Source organism: Podarcis gaigeae (genome assembly GCF_964106915.1).
Source record: "Podarcis gaigeae genome assembly, chromosome: 11".
Taxonomy (NCBI): Eukaryota; Metazoa; Chordata; class Lepidosauria; order Squamata; family Lacertidae; genus Podarcis; species Podarcis gaigeae.
This window is the reverse complement of record NC_139687.1, coordinates 34,043,457-34,065,059: the sequence shown is the minus strand read 5'-3', so window position 1 is coordinate 34,065,059 and position 21,603 is coordinate 34,043,457. Positions and strand designations below refer to the sequence as shown.

Sequence of the window (21,603 nt, the reverse complement as noted above, 5' to 3'; positions counted from 1 at the left end):
ATGGTGGCTAACAACTTTTGGCTTGAGCTGTGGCACTAATAATGTGATATGCTATATTAAGAGCACGTGATGCAGATAAGATGGCAGGCCAAAGGAGAATGGACTATTTCAGAAGACAAGGTCTTGCCGGTAGTGGAGGGAACTTTTAATGCCTGTACAGTGATTTGGAGAAGCATTATTTATTAAACAAGTGTGGGATAATTTTTTTTAGCACATACTTCACTGGCAACACGATTCAAATGGCTGGAGTTGGAATGCATTACTTTGGTCAACATGATACATCCAGCCAATCAAATTGTGAGGGAAGAGAGTCTCTTGCACTCCTTTCGGTCAGGACATGAGAAATGCTGAAAGCATGGACTGTAGCCACTTCTTCCTATGTAGGCAATCAGCCACTATTAGGTCTTGGTTGATAGCACTGCTCTTTTGGTGGCCAGCATTTCTTTGAATCTCCTTGCACCTCACTGATACCTGGCCATACTGTGGTTCACTGTTTAGGTCTGTGTTTTACAGTAAGGGAAAAATGTTACTGATTTCTCCTGACTTCCTGTTCCTATACTGTTCTAGTAACATTACAATAAGATCATGTGAGAGTTACAGACAACATGGTTATGTGTCATGTCAAAGCCTCTCTTCTCTGGGATGTAAAATAAAATCTGTCTTCACTGAGGGAAAAGGATGTAAGCTCTGGGTGAAATCAGGAGATGATGAGTAGCTAATTGTTTTCATGAGCATGGAAACATAGATAGTGTAGTTTATAAAATGTGGGTGATGATCATGGTAAGAAATCTCAAGCCATCCTCTGTTGTCTTCAAACAGCTCAAAATGATCTCATAATTTTAGGTTTAATCTGAATTTCTTTTCCAAGCCAGCAACCAAATTTAATAGCTGTTCCCAGTTTCTGCCTTGGAGTAGATAGAATACCGTTAGATCATAATAAATAGCTTATTCATAGTTTCAGAATTATATGGATAGGAATGAGTCGACCTTTTAAAGATCTCAAATCTATATTATAAAGTGTTTTAAAAAATGATTATTGCAAAGTAAGAAAAGGGATAAAAAATTAGAATACTCAGTTTAGGCTAGTCCTGAGCAGACCTTGGGACATACTTCTGAGTAGACATGTATAAGATTGTGCTGTTAATTCGTTGCTTTATATTGCTTTTTCTGGAGCAGAGCTGTTCCTCTCAAGCAGGCAAAAGTGTGAGGAAGTGAAATAATCTGTTGATTGGAAAATAACCCATGCAGAAATAGAATGTTTCTGTGCAGAAGGTGATATTGCTCCATCCTACAGTGTTCTGTGTGCACCTTGTCCAACAGCCAGGCAAAGGATTTCAGCACTGATTCTATTGAATTGCTCACGTGCCTTAAGGGCAATGTCTCTGCCAGAAAGCCGGAGACCTTGAGAGCAATGTCTTGCATCAGTTCTTAACAACTTGGTTGTGTTTTAGAGCCCCACATGCTAAAGGCCTTCCCATTATTTTCTGCAAGGGGGAGTCACCTCACACTTTTACAGGCATTCATTACTGAATGTACTGATATTGTGCCGGTCTTTTAATTAGGGGTTTTGGAGGGAAATAGAGATTACCAATCTTTTATTAATTTAAATTAATAGGTGGAATCAGGTGCACCCACCTAGACAACACATACATAACTCTTAGAATGAGAGAGTCCCATGAGTGAACTTGCCCCAACTCATTTTTAAAATCATGGCAGGAGGGGGTGTCAACTGTTGGGACACCACTGTAGCTGCTATTTGGTTATAAACCTCTTGCTTAGGAATCTTGACTTCTGGACCTTGCTCCTGAGTCTGTTACTAGCTTGGATAAAGATATTTCCCTTACTTTTAAGCATGAGTTCTTGTCATTGTGTTTAGGGATGGGAGCGTGATACAGATAATCAATTTCCTCCAAGCATATATCTTGACACTATGCTAGAGTAGGAGAGATTTAGTCTGTTTTCCTCTCCATTTAATGTAATATTTTCAGAAGTACTGTTTTCTTCTTCAACTTAAATGTGCTATCTACCATAATTAATGGGCATTGTGATGGGCATTCTGCTAAATGAAACATCAACCCTCCCTTTTTTTTCTCTTTGCAGCTATTCAGATATCCTGATTGAGCGGGAAGTTTTAATGCAAAAATATATTCATCTAGTTCAGATTGTAGAGACAGAAAAGATTTCAGCCAATCAGTTACGACATCAGCTTGAAGACCAAGACACAGAAATTGAAAGGCTTAAATCAGAGGTATGTTCCGATACGATGTGCAGGTTACATTTTATCACTACCTTTATGAGCCAATTTATATATTAGGAATGCAATCTACTTCCCTTTTTCGTCAATAGTTTTTTTTCTCTCCAAAAAAACAACAACCCTTAAATTATTATGTGAATGAACTGAACCTTAGGTTAATTGTGAAGTAATCACCACTGAGTATGTAGACTTAGATTTCCTTACGTGATAATTTTCCTGACTTCATCCATAATCTTCATTAATGATGCAGACTTTTAAAACTGCAACAGAATAATGCAATTTTATTTTAGTCTTTGCCATTTTTTTTTAAAAAAAATGTCATGTAGCATGGTATTCTATTTCATTTCCCTAAAGCAGGAATTTACATGTTCTTATCCACCAAGCTAAAATGCATCCTACTAGCCACCTGTTGTGGCCTGCTAAGTGCTAAGTCCTGTTTTTACACTCTCAGGCAGCCAGAGACCACAGACGTCCTGGTGACTGCTATGGTATGTGGGGCTGCATAGATCACAGGTTGTGCACACCTACCCTAGAGTAACGCAAGCCTAAGAAGCCTCAAAGATCTGGAAATTAAGGGTATTGAAGTCTCACGTTAGATTCCCGAACTGAGAATTCTGAGTAGAAAACCCTAACAGTCATGGGCTTTTCTTATTTTATTGTTTTTAACAGATTGTAGCTCTTAACAAAACGAAAGAACGAATGCGACCTTATCAAGGCAACCAAGAAGAAGAAGATCCTGATATTAAGAAAATCAAAAAGGTAAATTTCTGTTTAAATGGAAAAGAGTTTATAAAATAATTTGTCCACACCTTTCTTTGAAATAGAAGAAATAATTTATTATTTGTAAAACTCTTCCATTCAGCTCAGTATGTGTTGAATTTTAAAACTGCAGCAAGATCACCTAATATCTGAAAGTATACTATTTAGTTGAGCAGGCAGATAATGGTGAATTGGGGTAGATGTATGTACAATGCATATCACGTTACCCAGTATAAACTGCTTGAAAAAGGTTTACTGACCATTGTGTTTTCATGCCACTTTAATTAAGATTTCTTTTCCTTATGATTTTACTTCATCCAGCCCAATCCACAGATATGTGTGCATTGCTCTGTATTTGACACTGTAGCTCAGTGGAAAAGTCAATGCTTTGCATATGCAAAAAATTCCCAGGTTCAGTTCAAGTAGGGCTGGAAAGTACTGCTGTTTGAACTGCTGGAATGAGTTATCATAGGCAGTACTGAACTAAAAGGACTATTGGTTTGACTTGGTGTAAGGCAACCATGCCTGGCACCAGCATACAGTGAACTGGGGCATATGGAAGCTCTCACAGCACTGCTTCTGTGCCTACTGCTGCTAGTACTCACGCTGGTCACTTGCCCACCCGTGATAATGGTGGTGGTACTCATTGGAGCCTAAGCGCTGCATGCTAATTAATGGCTGATCCCACCTCTCAACGGATGTACATGGGGGCAGGAATAGCATAATTAACCCATCAGCCCCAGGGAATTTGTGGATGTGCAGCTGATGAGCATTGCTGCTAGGCTGCTCCTTCTACATGGCCTTTTCATGGCTCTAATGGTACTGCTTTACCCACCTGCCTACAATTACATTGATGGAGAGTTCTACCCATCTACATATAAGCATTTTTTTCCATACAAAGGTGTACAAAGTTTACTCCCCTGCTCACAGCAATGTCTGAAGATTGCAAAGGTGCAAGAAGAAGAAGCAGCTACACACACACACACACACACACACACACACACACACTTCAAAGGCCATTAAGAATGTGTTCTTCTTTTGTTGAATTACCAGGTTCAGAGTTTTATGCGAGGTTGGTTGTGTAGAAGAAAATGGAAGACAATTGTCCAGGATTACATTTGTTCTCCACATGCAGAAAGTATGCGAAAGAGAAATCAGATCGTTTTCAACATGGTTGAGGCTGAATCTGAATACGTACATCAGCTTTACATCCTTGTGAATTGTTTTCTAAGGCCGTTAAGAATGGCTGCAAGTTCAAAGAAACCACCAATTAGCCATGATGACGTCAGTAGTGTATTCCTCAACAGGTACCCCATGTGTTTATATCTTTATTTAATTAAGTAAAATATGTCCAGACCTCTTTCATCTTCAGATATGAATGCATAAAAAGGGCAGTTTAAAAAACGGGTAAAGAGAAATAAAACAAATAGAATAAAATTAAAGATATAGCAGCAGTACTGTAGAATGTAATCACAGTGCAATCGGGTACATCTTTAGAATTGAGTTCAATGAGATTTACTCGCAGATAAGCATGGCTTGGATAAAACAAGTATTTGATGTATTTTGTAAATCTTGTTCCATTATGATGGAATGAAGTAAATCCAGCTTTGGCAATTTCCCAACTTTCTTCTTCAGAGTATTTCAGTCACAGCTTTTCTTTTTTCTTTTTTAAAAAGATTCAGGTAGAAGTGTAGATTTTTGCCTTTTTGAAGGCAAAAAAATCTTTCCCCGCCCCCGAAAATAAAATAATAATTAATAATCATGCTACATAGATGAGGTCCAAAAGTTAGTCAGTAACATACTTTTGTTTGTTTGATAAAAAATTATAACCCACTTTTTCCAGAAGTTTTGAACTATAGGTATTTATGCAGTAATGTTCTTCTATCTTCTAGAATATCTTCTAATGACAGAGTCCAACTTTTGTTTATTGTTTCAACTTTTATTTCTTCGCAGTGAGACTATAATGTTTCTTCATGAAATATTTCATCAAGGATTAAAAGCAAGAATAGCAAACTGGCCTACTTTAATTTTAGGTAAGTGCTCTTCACTAGGGCCATAATTATTTTTGCATGGCCATATGGGGATATTAGGAGCAATTGCACCCTCTTTTTTTGGGCAGATGTCAAGTGTGTTTTTCAGAAGATATAACCATTTTAGGAAGGTGTAGTATGTTTCATTATGCAGAGCGGCTGAAAAATTGCCTCTGCATATCAATTCCACTGTTTAAAGTATAGAACTTCTGTCGAGAGAGGAAAGGTGGTAACACTATTCCTTGTTAGGACTTCAGATTTTGCAGTTCTGGATGTAGATAATTTGCACTTAATGTTCTGTTTTATTTCTAAATGTGACCTATGAAAAAAAGTGGATGGCAGCAACAATTTACTTTTCTCTTTGTTCTGTATAGCTGATTTATTTGATATCCTGCTGCCAATGCTGAATATTTATCAAGAATTTGTTCGGAATCATCAATATAGTCTCCAGGTCCTTGCAAACTGCAAGCAGAACAGAGATTTTGACAAACTCTTGAAGCAGTATGAAGCCAATCCTGCCTGTGAGGGCAGAATGCTCGAGACATTCCTTACTTACCCCATGTTTCAGGTATTTTTGTTGTTACAGTGGTTTTGGGCATGTTACAAACACTACTTACATCATTTGGTTAGTAATACTAATGGCTGTTGCTCTAGCAGATTGGTTGTTGGTTGTTGTTGGCATCCATCTGTCTTGAGAGGCAAAGGAAGAGTGTGCCTTCGGGGGTAAAGTAAAACCATTGGAAAGTTACAGCACCTGCCGTGGCTGTAGAGATGTGTTTTGTTGCAAGTGGGCCAATACAGAAGGTGTCCTGTTTTGCTGCTACAGGTGCGCCATGGCGTTTCTTTTCTCTGCGCTCCTCCCAGCAGTCATTCCTCCTCTGGTTACTGCTGTGGACAACCTGTCTTGTCTCCAGGTACTGTGATCGTCTGCAAGGCTTATAACCATATGGCGGGGTTAAGGTTACCAGCCTTTATGTCACATTTGCAGACATTTTTGTAACACAGGAGTTGGTGTGTCGGCAGGCCTAGTAACTGAAGCTTTTGGGGAACTTGCCATCTTCCATTCTGTGTATGTGACAAAGCCAGTGTAGACATCGCCGAGTCAGGACTATGAGCAAGATGGGAATGTGGGCTTGGGAAAGCACATCTTTATTTGAGACTCTATACTGCCAGGTGATGCACAAAATCGTCCTGGCACAGCACATGTGGAAAGGCATTGAGGCATCACTCCTGGTGGTTGTAAGTTGCCTACAACTCACTTCCGTAAAGTAGAATGCTCAATACACACCTGATAGACCTTCATCTTGGTGTTGGTCATTAGCACCACATTTTCCCTTACATTTTGGGCACGTCTGCCTTGCCAATTCACTTGTCTAGCTCAGATTTGATGGAATGGTTGTTTGTTGTGGTGGAACACAGATAGACAAAATCATCTACTACTTCAAGTCTGTGGTCACCAGTGCTGATGTGTGGAGTGCTGACAACGTCCTGACCTGGAGTGTTGGTCTTTGTCAGGCTGATGGTGAGGCTGAACTCCATGCAGGCTTGGGCAAAATGGTTGATAAGTCTCTCTAGAGCTTCCTTGGAGTGTGCTGTCAAGGCTGTGTCATCTGCAAACAACATCTCTATAACTGTATATTTTATCTGGTGGAAGGGCCTTGAGCATAACAACCTTTTATATTACAGTCACAATTCGAAAGAGCTTTTAATACCTGTTGTTCAATATATTTTTGAAGACATTTTGATTTTGGTTTTTTAAAAAATTATTTATTCCTATATCCAGTGGTTGTGTGATAAATAAAATTTTCTGCTATCAAGTTAAATTCAATTCTCTTAATTATAGCACATGCAGTCTGAATGCTGACAATGAAGAAATCCTGCAAATTCAAGTCATGATGTTTTTTTTAAAACATGCACACGCTTATGTAAAACTCGCATCAAGACCTCTGAATCCACCTAGAAACTAGGCACTAGACATGCTCACTGTCTCATTCTGTCAATAAACCCTGGCAGCAGAGAGCAGCAGCGAACACAAGTCTTCAGTCACTGTTGTAAACCTAAAGAAAAATAAAGTGCAAAGACAGGCTCTTCTTGGAGGAGCAGAAATAAGCAGTGGCATAGCGTGGGGGGTGCAGGGGGGGCCGGCCGCACCGGGCACAACATCTGGGGGTTAGGGTTAGGGGGTGCAAATCCACGGGTTAGGGGGCGCAAATTACTTGCCTTGCCCCGGGTGCTGACAACCCACGCTACGCCACTGGAAATAGTGTAGAATCAGGGAACTAAAGTGTTTCTTTTAAGTTTGGAGGAATATAGGTATCTATAGTCAACTTTAAGCAGTAGCAGATGGTGGGGCAGAGCGGTGGGGCTCACCTCACCTCCGGTCAGTGGCATACCAAGATAGAGAGAAATGAGGCGGCGGCAAGGTTGGCACCTTACCAATGGACCAGTGGGCACACTGGATCAGCTCTGCTACTGCATTTGCACCTTGATCTTGTAGCTGCACACACACACGGAAACGCAGCAGTGATCCAACTGGCAGGAGGTTTTCGAGCATTTTGGATGCCAAATGTTTCGGTTTTCGAACGCCGAAAACCCACAAGTAATAGCTTCCATTTTCAAACGCACCTCGGAAGTTGAACGGCTTCTGAGGAGAGTCTCTCAGTTTTCTCCATTGAAATTGCCAACTGCCTATTGCTCCTCGGTTGTCGAACATTTTGGAAGTCTTCTGGAACAGATTACGTTTGACAACTGAGGTTCCACTGTATAAGAATGAACTCCACTAAGCTTCAGTCTTACCTACTGCCCCTCCCCTCCTCTCCTGTATCCCCGAGGAAGAGATGGAAGCTTTTTTTTCTATTTCAAATTAACTGCAGTTTGTTGTGTCATTGAAATCCAGACAAACTGTGGTCAGTCTTAACTATACTTTGCTGAAACAAGACAACTTCAGGCAATACCTTATGGAGCTGGCATGTTTCCATAAATTATAGTTCAGATTAACCACAGATTAGGGTCCAGAAAATATGATGCACTTCAGTTAGTCTGAAATTAAAATGAAAGCTTCCAGTCTCCTCATGAGGAGGGCAGGGAAAGGGTGTATAAGCCCAAGGTGCACTGAGGCTTGTTTTCATGATTTAGTTTTCGGCATTAAATCCAAATGCAGCCATTATTTGCCAGCCTTATACAAACCCACACCAGGATTTTCATTTTATCATGGGATAAAGTGTTCTGGTAGCCTGAGATTGATGGGCTTCATGATAGACATATCGGTTTTGCATGTTAAACACATTTAAGACTAGTTGAACAACTGGAAAGGAAGGCCTCTGTTCGGTTTGACGTCCAAGCAACTAATTCTATGTAAAAACTAATGGATCTAGATGGGACTCTGCATCCACATTCACCTCCTGGCAGTTAAAGAGGCCTAGATGAACAGTATGGTGTAGACTGGGGTGCATCTGCATTCACTGCACATCTGGAAGACAGAATCTCTGCCACTGAATTGGGGCTACTGTTAGTTTTTCAAGTTACTTATTTATCCTGAAGATTTCGTCTTAATGTAGAAAATATTTTAGCTGAGTGAGTTTATGTTGATAGAAGAAAATAAATGCAAAGAATTTAAAAAAACAATTTTCTTTTTAATTTTTTTTTTAAATTTCAAGACCAAGTGTGCTTTTACATATAAACTTGCTGATAACCCCTTTCACCCATCTTTAGATTCCTAGATATATAATAACCCTCCATGAACTTCTGGCTCACACACCGCATGAGCACGTAGAAAGAAAAAGCCTTGAATTTGCTAAATCTAAGCTAGAAGAACTTTCAAGGTGAGACTCCTTTTGTTCTACGAATATGAGGCTAAAACGGAAACTGTGGATTACAAAATCAATGCGTTATTTTCAAAAGATTGAATTATGGTATCTTTGGGCACAGCAAAAATAAACATGCAGTGTCTCCAGAGAGCTGAATTTAACTTTTAAGAGACCACTCAAAGGCCAGCATTGCATTGTGTAAGCATAGTTGCGCCTAAATTATTGATAGGGGTTTATTTTATTTTATTTTGGTCTTGAGCCAAATTTAAATAGTCTGAGTCTCCCCACTTGTGATTCCCAGCAACTGGCATTCAGAAGCATATTACCTCCAGTGGTGGAAACAGAGCATTGCCTAAGAGAATAATGCTATAATAATAATTCATGAATAAATCCGTCTAAAACACAGGAACATAACCAAACATACCAGGCTGGAAAAACAAACTAGGTGTACAGCATGCTGCAGTACAAAGGAAATTTATATTTTAAAAACCTTTGAGTGGTGCTAAAAGGCAAACTTCTTTGGAGAAAGCATTTCACATGCAAGTTCCAATGCTAAAAAGACTTTCTAGCCATCACCTAGCTAGCCTCACATGGTGGTGGGACCTGGCAGAGAGTTGCTCATGATGAAGGTAATAAGGTATGGGAAAGCTACCGCAATTTTCGCCCTATAGGACGCACCGGCCCATAGGACGCACCTAGATTTTTTTTTTGGGGGGGGGGAAATAAAGGGGGGAAAATTATTTTTCCCCCCCCAGGTGCGGGGCTGGGTCGGGGGAAGCCCAAGCTTCCCCCGACCCCAGCTCCCAGAACAGGAAGCACTCCAATAAGCCCAAGATTCCCCCGACCCCAGCCCCCAGAACGGGGCTGGGGGAGGGGGAAGCCCTCCACCAGCCTCCAAACCAGGTTGGGAGACAGCGGGATCTGGTGGGGCTGGCGACGGGGAGGAGCAGGCTTCTCCCCCCCCCCCAGCCTTCTACCCAAGTCAGGGGACAGCGGGATGGCTGCGTTCCGCCTACCCGCTGTCCCCCAAGCTTGTGGGGCTGGCAGTGGGGCTCTCCTGAAGCCTGGAGAGCGAGAGGGGTTGGTTCACACCGACCCCTCTCGCTCTCCAGGGTTCAGCGAAAGCCTGCATTCGCTCCATAGGACGCACACACATTTCCCCTTCATTTTTGGAGGGGAAAAATTGCATCCTATAGGGCAAAAAATACGGTATATGTGCTTTATGCAAGCACTTCATTTCTTGAAGCTGAATATTCCCTTTTTTCTTTGCAACAGAGTGATGCATGATGAAGTGAGTGACACAGAAAACATACGGAAAAATCTGGCAATAGAAAGAATGATAGTAGAGGGTTGTGATATATTATTGGACACCAGCCAAACCTTTATACGACAAGGTAAGACCATTTTCTTTAGCATGCATTTCTACAGTATTAAAAGAGCACAGCTGATAACCAGAGTTAATGTTGGCATCATTGGGAAAAATAAGGGTGCAATATATAGCTGGCACCATAAGTGTGTGATTGTCCAGATACAATTCATGAATATTAACCCCACAGTTTTGGGCTGCTGCTGAGGCCCACCTCTATGCTGTTTTTTTTCCAGGGGTCATGAAAAACAGCAGCACAATAATAGTAAAGCACCCGTGGGAAAGTAACATACACAATAACCGGACTATCGTCTTCAGTGGACCAGAAATTATCTACAGCAACATGGAAAATAGGTCTGTCTGGCCAATAGATGTTGCAGTCCCAGATGATGCCAACATTCGGGCAAAAGCACAAGAGAAACTTGGAGTACTTGAAGCTTTGTCAAATGGTGGAGAGATTGTGAGGAATGAAAACAGCTGTCTTTTGTTTCCGTTTTTCATCTGTGCTTCAGGAACAGCTCAAAATGATACAGTCTGATAAAAAAAATTCCCTTCAGATTGTCTTTTCAGTGCCAGAGCCAGAGTAGGAGAAAAGTTACGAGGGTATTACATTATCTGGTATATTTGAAATGCCCAGGGACATGCATGTCTTCTGGAAGACCTCTGCTGTGGCTTTTTGTGGAATCTCAGAATTTATGGTACACAACTATGTGCAGTGCAGGTTAACATAGTCATATATGTAGGGTATCCATTATCAACTAAATATCTGGCACAAGCCCCCTTTAAGAGAAGTAGCTATGACCCAGGAGGCCGGCTCCTGGAGAGTTAACTCAGAGGTGTGGCCTGGCTGGAGAAGCTCGTTACTCTGTGCAGAATAAAGTTCGTTCTCCCATCCACTCAGCTTGTAGTGAGTCTCTGTGTAAACAGCAGAATATAATACAATGCACACCAGGCACCTTCCAGATGTTATTGGATTCCAGTTCCATCAGCCGCAGCCAGCATGGCCCAGTGTCAGTTATAGGGATGGAAGGATTCCATTTCGGTTCTCTTAGTTTCTCATTTTCACCTCAGCTCTCTACATTTATGGATTAAAAAATTCTCATGAGAATTCATGTGAACTGAATCAAATTTCACCTTGGAGGGACATAGTTTCCTTACCTCTATCTAATACACACTTTTATCAACCTCACTTGCCAAAGTACCACTTCTTCTGTAGCCAAAATTTCAACAGCAGGTTCCGGGGAACCCAAAGGTTTTCAGAAGTACAAACCAAATCCTTCCAGAACAACTTGATGGAAGGGGAACCTCAAGACAGCTCAGTGAAGTTGAACATGCTGAGTAGGGATTAAACGCTGAGTGACTGTTAGAAGGGGGATGGAACAAAGTGTATTAGAAAAGGGCAAAGCTGGTTGGCTGTCTCGTTGCAGGCCCAGTTTATGATCCATGAATGTTTCCAAGAAGAAAATGAGAAATGAAGCTACTGATACCAGTAGGAAAACACCATTAGGAAAGTCTATAGCCACTTACTCAAGCTCTGTTTTCCAGCAACCACACTGAGCAAGCGTCATATACTCGATGAAGCTTGCATTCTTTGGGTCTTGTTTTCAAAAAGAGGACAGGCAGTGTTTATCTTAAAATTTCACACTGTTCTGATTGAAAATAATTTTCTGCTTCAGACGTTTTGAAAGTGCCACAGATTGAAATCCTCATCTTGTGGAAGTCATATTGAAAAAGCAACACATGACAAAGAACTGGCAAATCCTTGATCTTGTTATAAATATTATTGATGGCTGGAAGAATTCCACACATCTACAAGTTGATGCTTATGCATTTTAAGTGCTCTTTTCAGCTCTCTGAACAGCTGATACAAAAACAAACAACAGAGACCTCATCTGGTCTCCTAGGAATTTAAAGTGTTATCTCAGCTGTCAAAGGTTTTCCTCTGATCAGTAGGGCATTATCTGCCAATGATCTGGATTTAAAATGGCTGTGGAAGTGACAGGTGTAAGACTTGGCACTGGCACCAACAGTCAGTGTACCTGGTACTAACTCAACCCCTTTTTGATGGTCCTTTGGATCACTAATGCTGCAATTCTACACACAGGTATCAGGGAGAAAGCCTCCTTAAAATCAATGGGACTTTCTTCAGCGTACAGTGGTACCTCGGTTTACGAACTTAATCCGTTTCGGAAGTCCGTTCTTAAACTGAGACTGTTCTTAAACCGAGGTGCGCTTTCCCTAATGAAGCCTCCCGCTGCCGATGCCCTTCCAACGTTCAGCTTCTGTTCTTAGACCGAGTTCACAAACTGGGACACTACTTCCGGTTTGCAGAGTTCATAAACCAAATAGTTCTTAAACAGGTCTGTTCTTAAACTGAGGTACCACTGTATTTATATTACTTATTTCACAAGATTTATTACCGCTTGATTGTCATAAAAACTCAAAGCAATTTACAGAAAGAATAGATAAGTATAGGTTTGTACGGTCAGCATGAGAAACAGCTTGTTCTGCAAAATGTACAACTATATAAATTTAAATATTTCTTGATAGAAATTGCATTGCTGGTCTTGTAACTTCTCACTTTCATGGTAACACACAACTTTGCTAAAGCTAGGCAGTGTATTTTTGAATGTATTGGTAAAATTATACTTGAAATGTGTAAGACCAGAAAGTTTTACTTTCCTTGTGTGAATTTCCTTGTATGACTAACTCCATGTTGTAAGTAGAGTGTAAAAACAAAACAAAAAGCAACCTCCATTCTAATGGAATTATTATGTTGTGTGTAAATTATCTATGCTGTAAATTCTCTATGTAGCATACCATTCGCCTAAACTTCTGTGTATTAAAATATTATCACTGAGTAACTGTTCATATCTGTGCCAAAATTGTGCAGAATTCAACATTGCATGAGTGAACTTCTTGTAATGCACTGGGACATCCCCTCCTCAACCTTCTTGCAACCCCTAAAACAGATCTTGAGGGTGTATGGAATGCTGCTAAGAGGAGGAGTGGAAGATGGAATTAGAAGTCCTTTCTGCGTGCGTGTGTGTGTGTGTGTGTGTGTGAAGTAGTCTTAAGCATATTTACTTGGAAGCAAGTTTCACTGCATTCATTTGGTTTACATTTTGATTTAAAATAACTTCTAGGCACGTTAAAAAACTACATTCACCTTTACAGAGTCTCATGTGACCTGGTGTCATGCTTAAAGCATTCTTATTTGATTGAGTTAGCCTGTGTGTTTAGCTTTTGTGAGCCAGTGACCCTTGGCTTAGAAAGAAACAGCATTGGCATATAAATTTTGCATGCATAGAGGCTGATGCACATATGATGAATCCATTGGTTGTGGGTCACTTGGAGCCCTGCATTGGGAAGTGCTTTTTGCAATATCCATCATCTTTAGGCACTTACTTCCTCATATGTATGTATAGGCATTAAGCCTTAATGCCTCAGTAATGTCTGATTCTGCATTGTGTGTCTACCTAAAAATCTGTGAATTAATAAACGATAGTATAATAACATTTTTAATAGTACCTTTTTATTATTATAAAATGAAATATTGCATTCTCAAAGGCACATATTTTCAGGGCTCTGGACAATGTTAAAAAAAAAGTGAGAAAAATCACTTAACAGCTACTTTAGAAAAATCACCTGTTACAGTACTCTTTGTTCAAAACTTGTTTTGATTTCTTTCAAGCTTGTGAGTCCCAGTACTAGAGAAAGCTGTTTTCCCTCCTGAGTTAAGACAATTTGGATGCAAGGGGTATGAATGAACTTTCCAATAAATACATTTATAAATATGCTTTTGCAGTTTCATCTCTGAGTTAATGGATATAGTTTAGGGTCCCGGGTGGCACTGTGGTCTAAACTACTGAGCCTCTTGGGCTTGCCAATCGGAAGGTCAACAGTTCGAATCCCCACGACGGAGATAACTCCCTTTGCTCTGTCCCAGCTCCTGCCTATCTAGCAGTTCAAAAGCACGCTAGTGCAAGTAGATAAATAGGTACCGCTGCAGCGGAAAAGTAAGTGGTGTTTCCATGCGCTCTGGTTTCTGTCATGGTGTTCCGTTGCACCAGAAGCGGTTTAGTCATGCTGGCCACATGACCCAGAAAGCTGTCTGTGGACAAACCCAGGCTCCCTTGGCCTGAAAGCGAGATGAGCGCCTCAACCCCATAGTCGCCTTTGACTGGACTTAACCATCCAAGGGACCTTTACCTTTATATAGTTTTGGGCCTAAGAATGAATGGACCTCAGTTTAAACTTCCATTCTGCTATGGGAATTTAAGGTCTCTTCACATTTTTAAGTCCTTTGTGGGGGTTTTAAATATTTGTTTGGAAGATTGTTATTGTACCTTTTCAAATTAAATATATATATATTTCCAGTTGGCTTGTAAATTAAAAACAGTAATACAAATTACACATCATGGATAAAATTCTTCGGAGGGGAGGCAACCTTTGCCAGTTGGGCACCACTTCCTCCCACCATGTTTTAGAGAGACTCCCAATATTATGGAGAAGATTTGCATAGGGCACAAGCACTGTAAGAGAAAGGGCACGGGATCAGAAAGTCACCACCCCCTTTGATTGGTAGGAGTGACCCAGGAGAAATGTGGGCCCTAAGTGGCAATCTGATGGTTGTATTAACAGCAGGGTCTCATAAGAAGATCCTAAGCAATCTGCTAGGCCTATACCTATATATCAGTGCTGTAAAGAAGTAAAATATTGTTCTGGTACAATGCGGAGACTGTTTGGTGGCCGTTATTGTCCATTTGAACTAAAATAACACATCTTGGGCACATATTTTCAGGGTTCTGGGCAATAGAAGTAAGGTTTCTCATCCCACTGTTGTTGTTTTTTTCTGTGTCTCAATATTGCAATATAACTGCTGCTGTCATGCAGGCAAAGCTGCCTTTCAGCTATTACAGTGGCTGATATTTCATCAAATGGCTCCTTTAAAATGGAAAACCTTTTAAGACCCAACCTGAAAAGCAGCAGTCCCCGATCAGCAGTTTTCAACAGAATGATGTTGCAGTGGTCCTACCCCACCATAAGCCTTTTCAGCTTTTCAGAATGTACCTGTTTTGACAGAATGGCTGCCTCCATGACAAACCTACTTATCCCATTATATAATCAAACTGTCACTCTTCTTTGTATTTTATCCCTCTACTTGAAGACATTATGGTTAAATTATTTTTATTCCAATAGCTATAGCAAAAAAGAAAAAGAAACAAAGAATTTGTTCAGGCCCCAGTCCTATCATTAAGCAAATGTGGGAATGCAGGGAGAAGCATAATCCCCTAAATCTAGCTTGCTGGCCTCAGGTGTGGCATAGAGAGCTGCTCCTTCACCAGTATTGAAGTAAGATTTAAATGCCACTTCTGTGCATAAAAATGGGGAGAATAACTTGGATGCCAAAAGATCTGTGTTGCATATTTACTAGGAACTATACCACACTCCACCCTGCTTGATTTTTTTAAAAAAACTTTCATTGCATTATGAAAGCAGAATTAAAAATATATATAATATAATCCAGACTGCCCCGTGTGAGAGCTGAAAATGATTCCACTTAAAGAGAATGGATTTTCCCTTTGGTTTCCTGCTTCAGCTTTTCTTGCCAGAGGCTCTCGTGCCTTTCAGGAGCAGCTTTTTAGGAGGTGCAAGATGTAAAGTGGCTGCATGCAAATATTATTATGATTATGATTACATCCTACCTTTTTCTCTGACAGGGACTCAAGGTGGCTTTCAGCTAAAAGAGAAACAACTGAAAACTTATATTTAAAAAAGCAATGATTTAAAAACAATTAAACATTAGTATGTATCTGCCAGCAAATTTGTTGATGCTACCGTGCCAAACATTGCCAAGCTCCTGGTACACCTTTACTTGCAGGCTGGAAAGGAAGGGAAAGCAATTGTACATTCTCAGCACACACTTTTCAGATTTCTGTTCAATGTGGTTTGCTTGTATTGTTTTCTGGTTCTGGGCAAATCTGAGGGATCAAAATAAAGGGGAAAAAATCATTTGTTCAAATAGTTAAGATCACAGCATTAAAGCATTGAGGAAGTAGTGAACACAGAAAGGAGAGCAGCAAATAGTCTGCCACCATCTGTGGAGCAATTTGGGCCGCAATTTCCCCCAATTTATCAGATGATCCCTGTTATCGGGTAAATCCAAATCTACAGGGGAAAAGCATAAAGACTGGTGTTGTCTGAGAGTAATGTCATATGGATTACACAAATAAAAAGGAGAAGGTTAACAGCTGCAAACACACAGTAACCTCTGGTGAGGACAAGTCCACAGAATGAGATAAAAAAATAAATCCATTTACAAGACATGTTGAAAAATGGACTTCAGTAGGTATCAAAAACAAAAAAACAAACAGTAGAGACGGCATCTGTCGGACATGTAATGGGAGGAACTTCCATTATCAATGTTTTGTCATTATTTTATTATTTTATTTTATTATTATTTTAATGTTTCTGTTCTTCTGGAAAAGTTTTAGAGATGTATAAAACAAACTTTTAGTAAACAGTCCCACCGGTGGTTGCTTTAAGATCAGTGGTTGGAATTACATTACTTTGTTATCCTGAGAGAAAATAAGTACTGGTAATTTTGAATAGCAAAGGCAAATTGATTTTTGCTGTTGCCCAGAGAGTCTAGTTATTGGGTGATTAAGAAATATGAATGAAGTAATTTTTTTAAAATTGTTTGCTGAATTTTGTCTTACAATTGATATTCTTTTTGTGTAATTGAAATGCTGTAGCCCTCTACAGTTAGGTTGCTTAACTTCCATTGACTTCAGTCCTGTGCATTGGCCTTAAACAGCCTATGCACAGGATTACAGTCAAACATTTTCCTGCAGGGTAACCCATTGTAGTGTTTGTTGCACTACAACTCCTATCATCCCTGACTCCTGGCCATGCTGCCTGGACAAAGATGGGAGCTGCCCACAACATCTAGAAAACACCACACTGGCTACTCCTACTTTAGTGAAACCAGTGTAATTAGGGTGGTCCTCTCTACATGCCCCACATGGTGTGCTAAGAGAGATATACATAATATCAAATAGATAATGAGGTATAGAATGTGAAGGATTCCACTTATTAATCTTATATTTACAATGTACCATTTGCTTTTGTAATCACTAGGTACTCTTATTCAAGTACCTTCTGTTGAGAGGGGGAAACTTAGTAAAGTTCGCCTGGGATCATTGTCTTTGAAAAAAGAAGGAGAAAGACAATGTTTTTTATTTACAAAACACTTTTTAATTTGTACAAGGAGCTCTGGAGGAAAGCTGCATCTACTTAAGGTACAGTTTTTTCATAGCTACATCATTTACATTTAGCATGGTGGAATGTAGAGCATAAAGTTCCGAATTCTGGTGTTTCTCACTACATGTTACATTTCATTACTGCATGGTAGTTTAATTTAGGACATGAAGGATTTTATGTATTTCAGTAAATTGAGCCACTGAGGCAATGCACAAGAATTGCCTGGAAACGGTATCTCAGTATGGGAAAACTTATAATTTGAACAGAGTGTTAGCTTTTCTAAACTAATTGTAATTGAAATTGAAATCTGGTCACAGAAATGTTACAGGAACAATTTTATTGCAAGGGACACACCATCTATTGCACGCCTTCATCAACCAGCTGGTCGCATGGCTTAACGTGGCTCATGGATGGACTGGCCCTGTATATATATATAATGCCGTTTCCAATGATATAGCCTTCCAGTATAACTTTACAGTGAAATACTTTTCTTGAATTATTCCCCTACATGGATTGAAACTGTAATGTATTCAAATCTGAAAAAAATAGGTCTGCATTAATCTGTTTTTCTGTTTGGGATTCGGATACCTTATTTATTATATTCACATATTTCTCCCATGGAGTTGCTAGGCTGGTATGAATGAGTGTGCCATGTCATTAATCCTATCAGTAAAATTGATTTTATTTGCTCTTGGTTAATACACTGTAGAATTATTTTAATTGGAAAAAGGAACACATGCAGCTTAAATTTATCTTCATTTTTTTGGAATTAATAATGTTCTTGATTTTTGCAAGTGTGTTCAGCTATTGGAACAATCCTTTCTAGGAGACTGTGTAACATTAAATTGCATAATTTTGCATAATTTTAAGTGGGGGAGAGAGGATAAAATAGATTCCTGAAAAAGGTATTATTTATATCCCTAGGCAGGAGGTGTTCTCTCGTTAATAGAATGCACACTAATTGAGGAGGCTGATACGAATGATGATGACTGTAAGTTATATCAAACTGTTTAATATAATTATAATGTTTACACAAACATTAGTGTATTTTTCTGTACAATATATAATGAATACAGTCCCCAGATAATGTGTCTGTCGCAGCTCCCAAGAAAACACAGGATTGAAATCTACATACCACAAGCCTTTCCTGCCTCATAAATTGGTCAACCTCTACTGCTGCTTCCACCAAAGCCACTTCCCTGTCCACCAGAGGAAGGCAGACTGGGATGGTCATAACTGTGCTATACTCAGCAGCTGTTTGGCAGGCTGAGAGGGGTTTGATTGCCAGTGCCAATTGACTGGAGAGCAGGAAGGGGTGCAGTATTATTATTATTATTATTATTATTATATATATATATATATATGCAGGTTTTGGTGTCCTCGGGTGTCTTCCCGTGTAAAAGTTGGGGTGTCTAGGCGACGTTTCGACGAGGTCTCACTCGTCATCTTCAGGCTGGTGCTTTCGGCTTCTTGTTACTGGAACAGAGCGGGATCTCAATGTTTGAGTTCCTATAAATACTGTAGAGGGGGTGTGGTGTCTAGCCTCCAATGTTCTGGGCAGAGAGGAAGTTCCCAGGCTAGTGTGCCTTTTCTTCTTTTGTTCCTTAATTACTTGAGAGATACCTTGAGTGATTTCTTGAGTGATATCCTGAGTACCACTTAGGTGGGTCATTAGGTGTGGATTAGTTGCTAAAGTCTTTGTGTCTTGACCTCTTGAACTTTGTGAAGAGTTTTCCTGAGAAGATGGCTGTATTGCACTTAGTTGTGCTTTGGCTTGGCTTCGTGTATAGGGGCGAGCTGTGGTTTTGTGGCTTGTGTCAGCCAGATCTGTGTAGGGATTGCAGGGGGGTGCAGCATCCGGAGGTGCCACCATGGATTGGCTACTGGATGGTGTCAGTAATTCATCTGTGGAGAGGGTCTGGGTTTGGGTCTGGTGTGGTTGATTGGTGTTGGCGTTCTGTGTGCCTCTGGATCTGGTGTCAGTTTTTGTGGGGAGGGCTAATTTCCAGATGTCTGGCAAGCGGGATGTGTCGTCACGCTTGTTCATGTTGTGAGGGTGTTTCTCTATCTCGATGGCTTCCATGATTATTCTCTTGTGGTGATGTTCCGTGTTAAAGACGGAACTAGCCGTCTGGAGAGCTGAAACGGAGACCTCACATAAGACAGACACACACACCAACAAACTCCACAAACTAGAGAAACGCCAGAAGCCCGGCCACCCTCCACAGCAACCCATGAAACAAACAGTACATAACATATCAGACAGGATCCTCACCACAACTGAAACCAAAGTACTCTCCAAAGGTTTCAACTTTGCAGTCGCCCCGAGACGCATCCCCACGGAAAACATCATATGCGGAGTCGAAGCTAGCCTAACCAAATTCAACCCAGATGAAGCCAATAAAATCAGACTTGAAGTCACCAACATCCTCTGCTCCAGCAAACCACCCAGAAGCAATTTACACAAAGAAGAACAGAAAGCACTCACCAACCTGAGGAAAGACAACAACATAATCATTCTCCCAGCAGACAAAGGTAATGCCACAGTGGTGATGAACACATCGGACTACCAAGCAAAACTATCAAAGCTACTCCAAGATCCTGCCTACAAACCTATAAAAACAGATCCCACCACCTATCTGGAAAAAACCACCAAATCCAAAATAAAAGCCTCTCCTATCAGTGAAGAAATCCAGCTAAGAATCATCCCCAGAGAAAAATCATCCAGATGCCCCAAACTCTACGGCCTCCCCAAGATACACAAAGAAGGAACACCACTCAGACCAATAGTCAGCTCCATAGGCTCACCTCTACAAAATCTCGCTAAATTTCTCGCCAAGCAACTTCAGCCCTATGCAGAATCCATCTCTTCACACGTACCAAACTCCTTCCATTTCATAGAAACAATAAAGAAGCAAAACCTACATCCTAATGACCTACTTGTGAGCTTCGATGTTGTATCTCTCTTCACACAAGTGCCCATTAATGAAGCCTTGACAGCTATTCAAAACAAATACAATCCCCCCGAATACATCTTGGACCTGACCAACCACTGCCTAACCAACACGTACTTCATCCACAATGGACAAAGATACAAACAGATAGAAGGAGCACCTATGGGATCACCCCTCTCACCGGTCATCGCAAACCTGTACATGGAACACTTTGAAACCAATGCTTTAGACAAGTCAGAACACAAACCCAAACTTTGGCTCAGATATGTTGACGACACCTTTGTAATTTGGCCACACGGGAAGGAAAAACTGGATAGCTTCCTCACACATCTCAACAACTTACACCCCAAAATACAATTCACTATGGAAATAGAAGCCAACAACCAACTTCCCTTCCTTGACGTCCTAATCTACAAAAAACCTGATGGCTCCCTAGGACACACTATCTACCAGAAAAAAACACACACCAACCGCTACTTACATGCACAATCACACCACCACCCTGCACAAATAAACTCCGTAGCCAAGACTCTCATCTCCAGAACCAAACGCCTGGCTGACAAAGACCACTTGACAACTGAGTTACAGAATCTCTCAAATGTGTTAATTGCCAATGGATACCAGCAAAACAGGATTACGAAGCTAATCCAAAAGGAAACACCCCCCAAAAACCAAGACACAGAAGAAAACAATGGCATGGCCCTCCTTCCTTATATCAAGGGCACTACAGATAAAATTAGCAAAATCCTCCATAAACACAATATCAAAACAGCCTTTTGCACCAACCAAAAAATAGCCAATATCCTCAGAAACCCCAAGGATAAAATCCAGTTGGAAAACCAAGGGATCTATGAAATACCCTGCAAAGTCTGCCCAGCCACGTACATTGGACAAACAAACAGACGAATAAATGCACGTATCGCAGAACACAAGAATGCCGTCAAAAAAGAAGAAAAAACTTCCTCTCTTTTCCAACACATGAAAGAAACAGGACACGAAATTAATTTTGCAGATTCCAAATTGCTCTTTAACACGGAACATCACCACAAGAGAATAATCATGGAAGCCATCGAGATAGAGAAACACCCTCACAACATGAACAAGCGTGACGACACATCCCGCTTGCCAGACATCTGGAAATTAGCCCTCCCCACAAAAACTGACACCA

General features: G+C 40.5%; 1 protein-coding gene across 4 annotated transcripts in view; it reads left to right on the top strand.

Annotated features, from left to right (window-relative positions):
• RASGRF2 (Ras protein specific guanine nucleotide releasing factor 2) overlaps positions 1–21,603 on the top strand; it is a 91,554-nt gene that overhangs the window by 28,944 nt on the left and 41,007 nt on the right. For all 4 annotated transcript variants that reach the window (XM_083703123.1, XM_083703121.1, XM_083703120.1 and 1 more), the window contains exons 3-11: positions 2,101–2,248; positions 2,924–3,013; positions 4,067–4,320; positions 4,967–5,046; positions 5,418–5,611; positions 8,755–8,864; positions 10,125–10,243; positions 17,359–17,519; positions 18,406–18,472. In XM_083703123.1, the coding sequence (XP_083559249.1) occupies positions 2,135–2,248; positions 2,924–3,013; positions 4,067–4,320; positions 4,967–5,046; positions 5,418–5,611; positions 8,755–8,864; positions 10,125–10,243; positions 17,359–17,519; positions 18,406–18,472 (1,189 nt within the window). In that variant the 5' untranslated portion in view covers positions 2,101–2,134. The remainder of the gene's footprint in view (positions 1–2,100; positions 2,249–2,923; positions 3,014–4,066; positions 4,321–4,966; positions 5,047–5,417; positions 5,612–8,754; positions 8,865–10,124; positions 10,244–17,358; positions 17,520–18,405; positions 18,473–21,603) is intronic.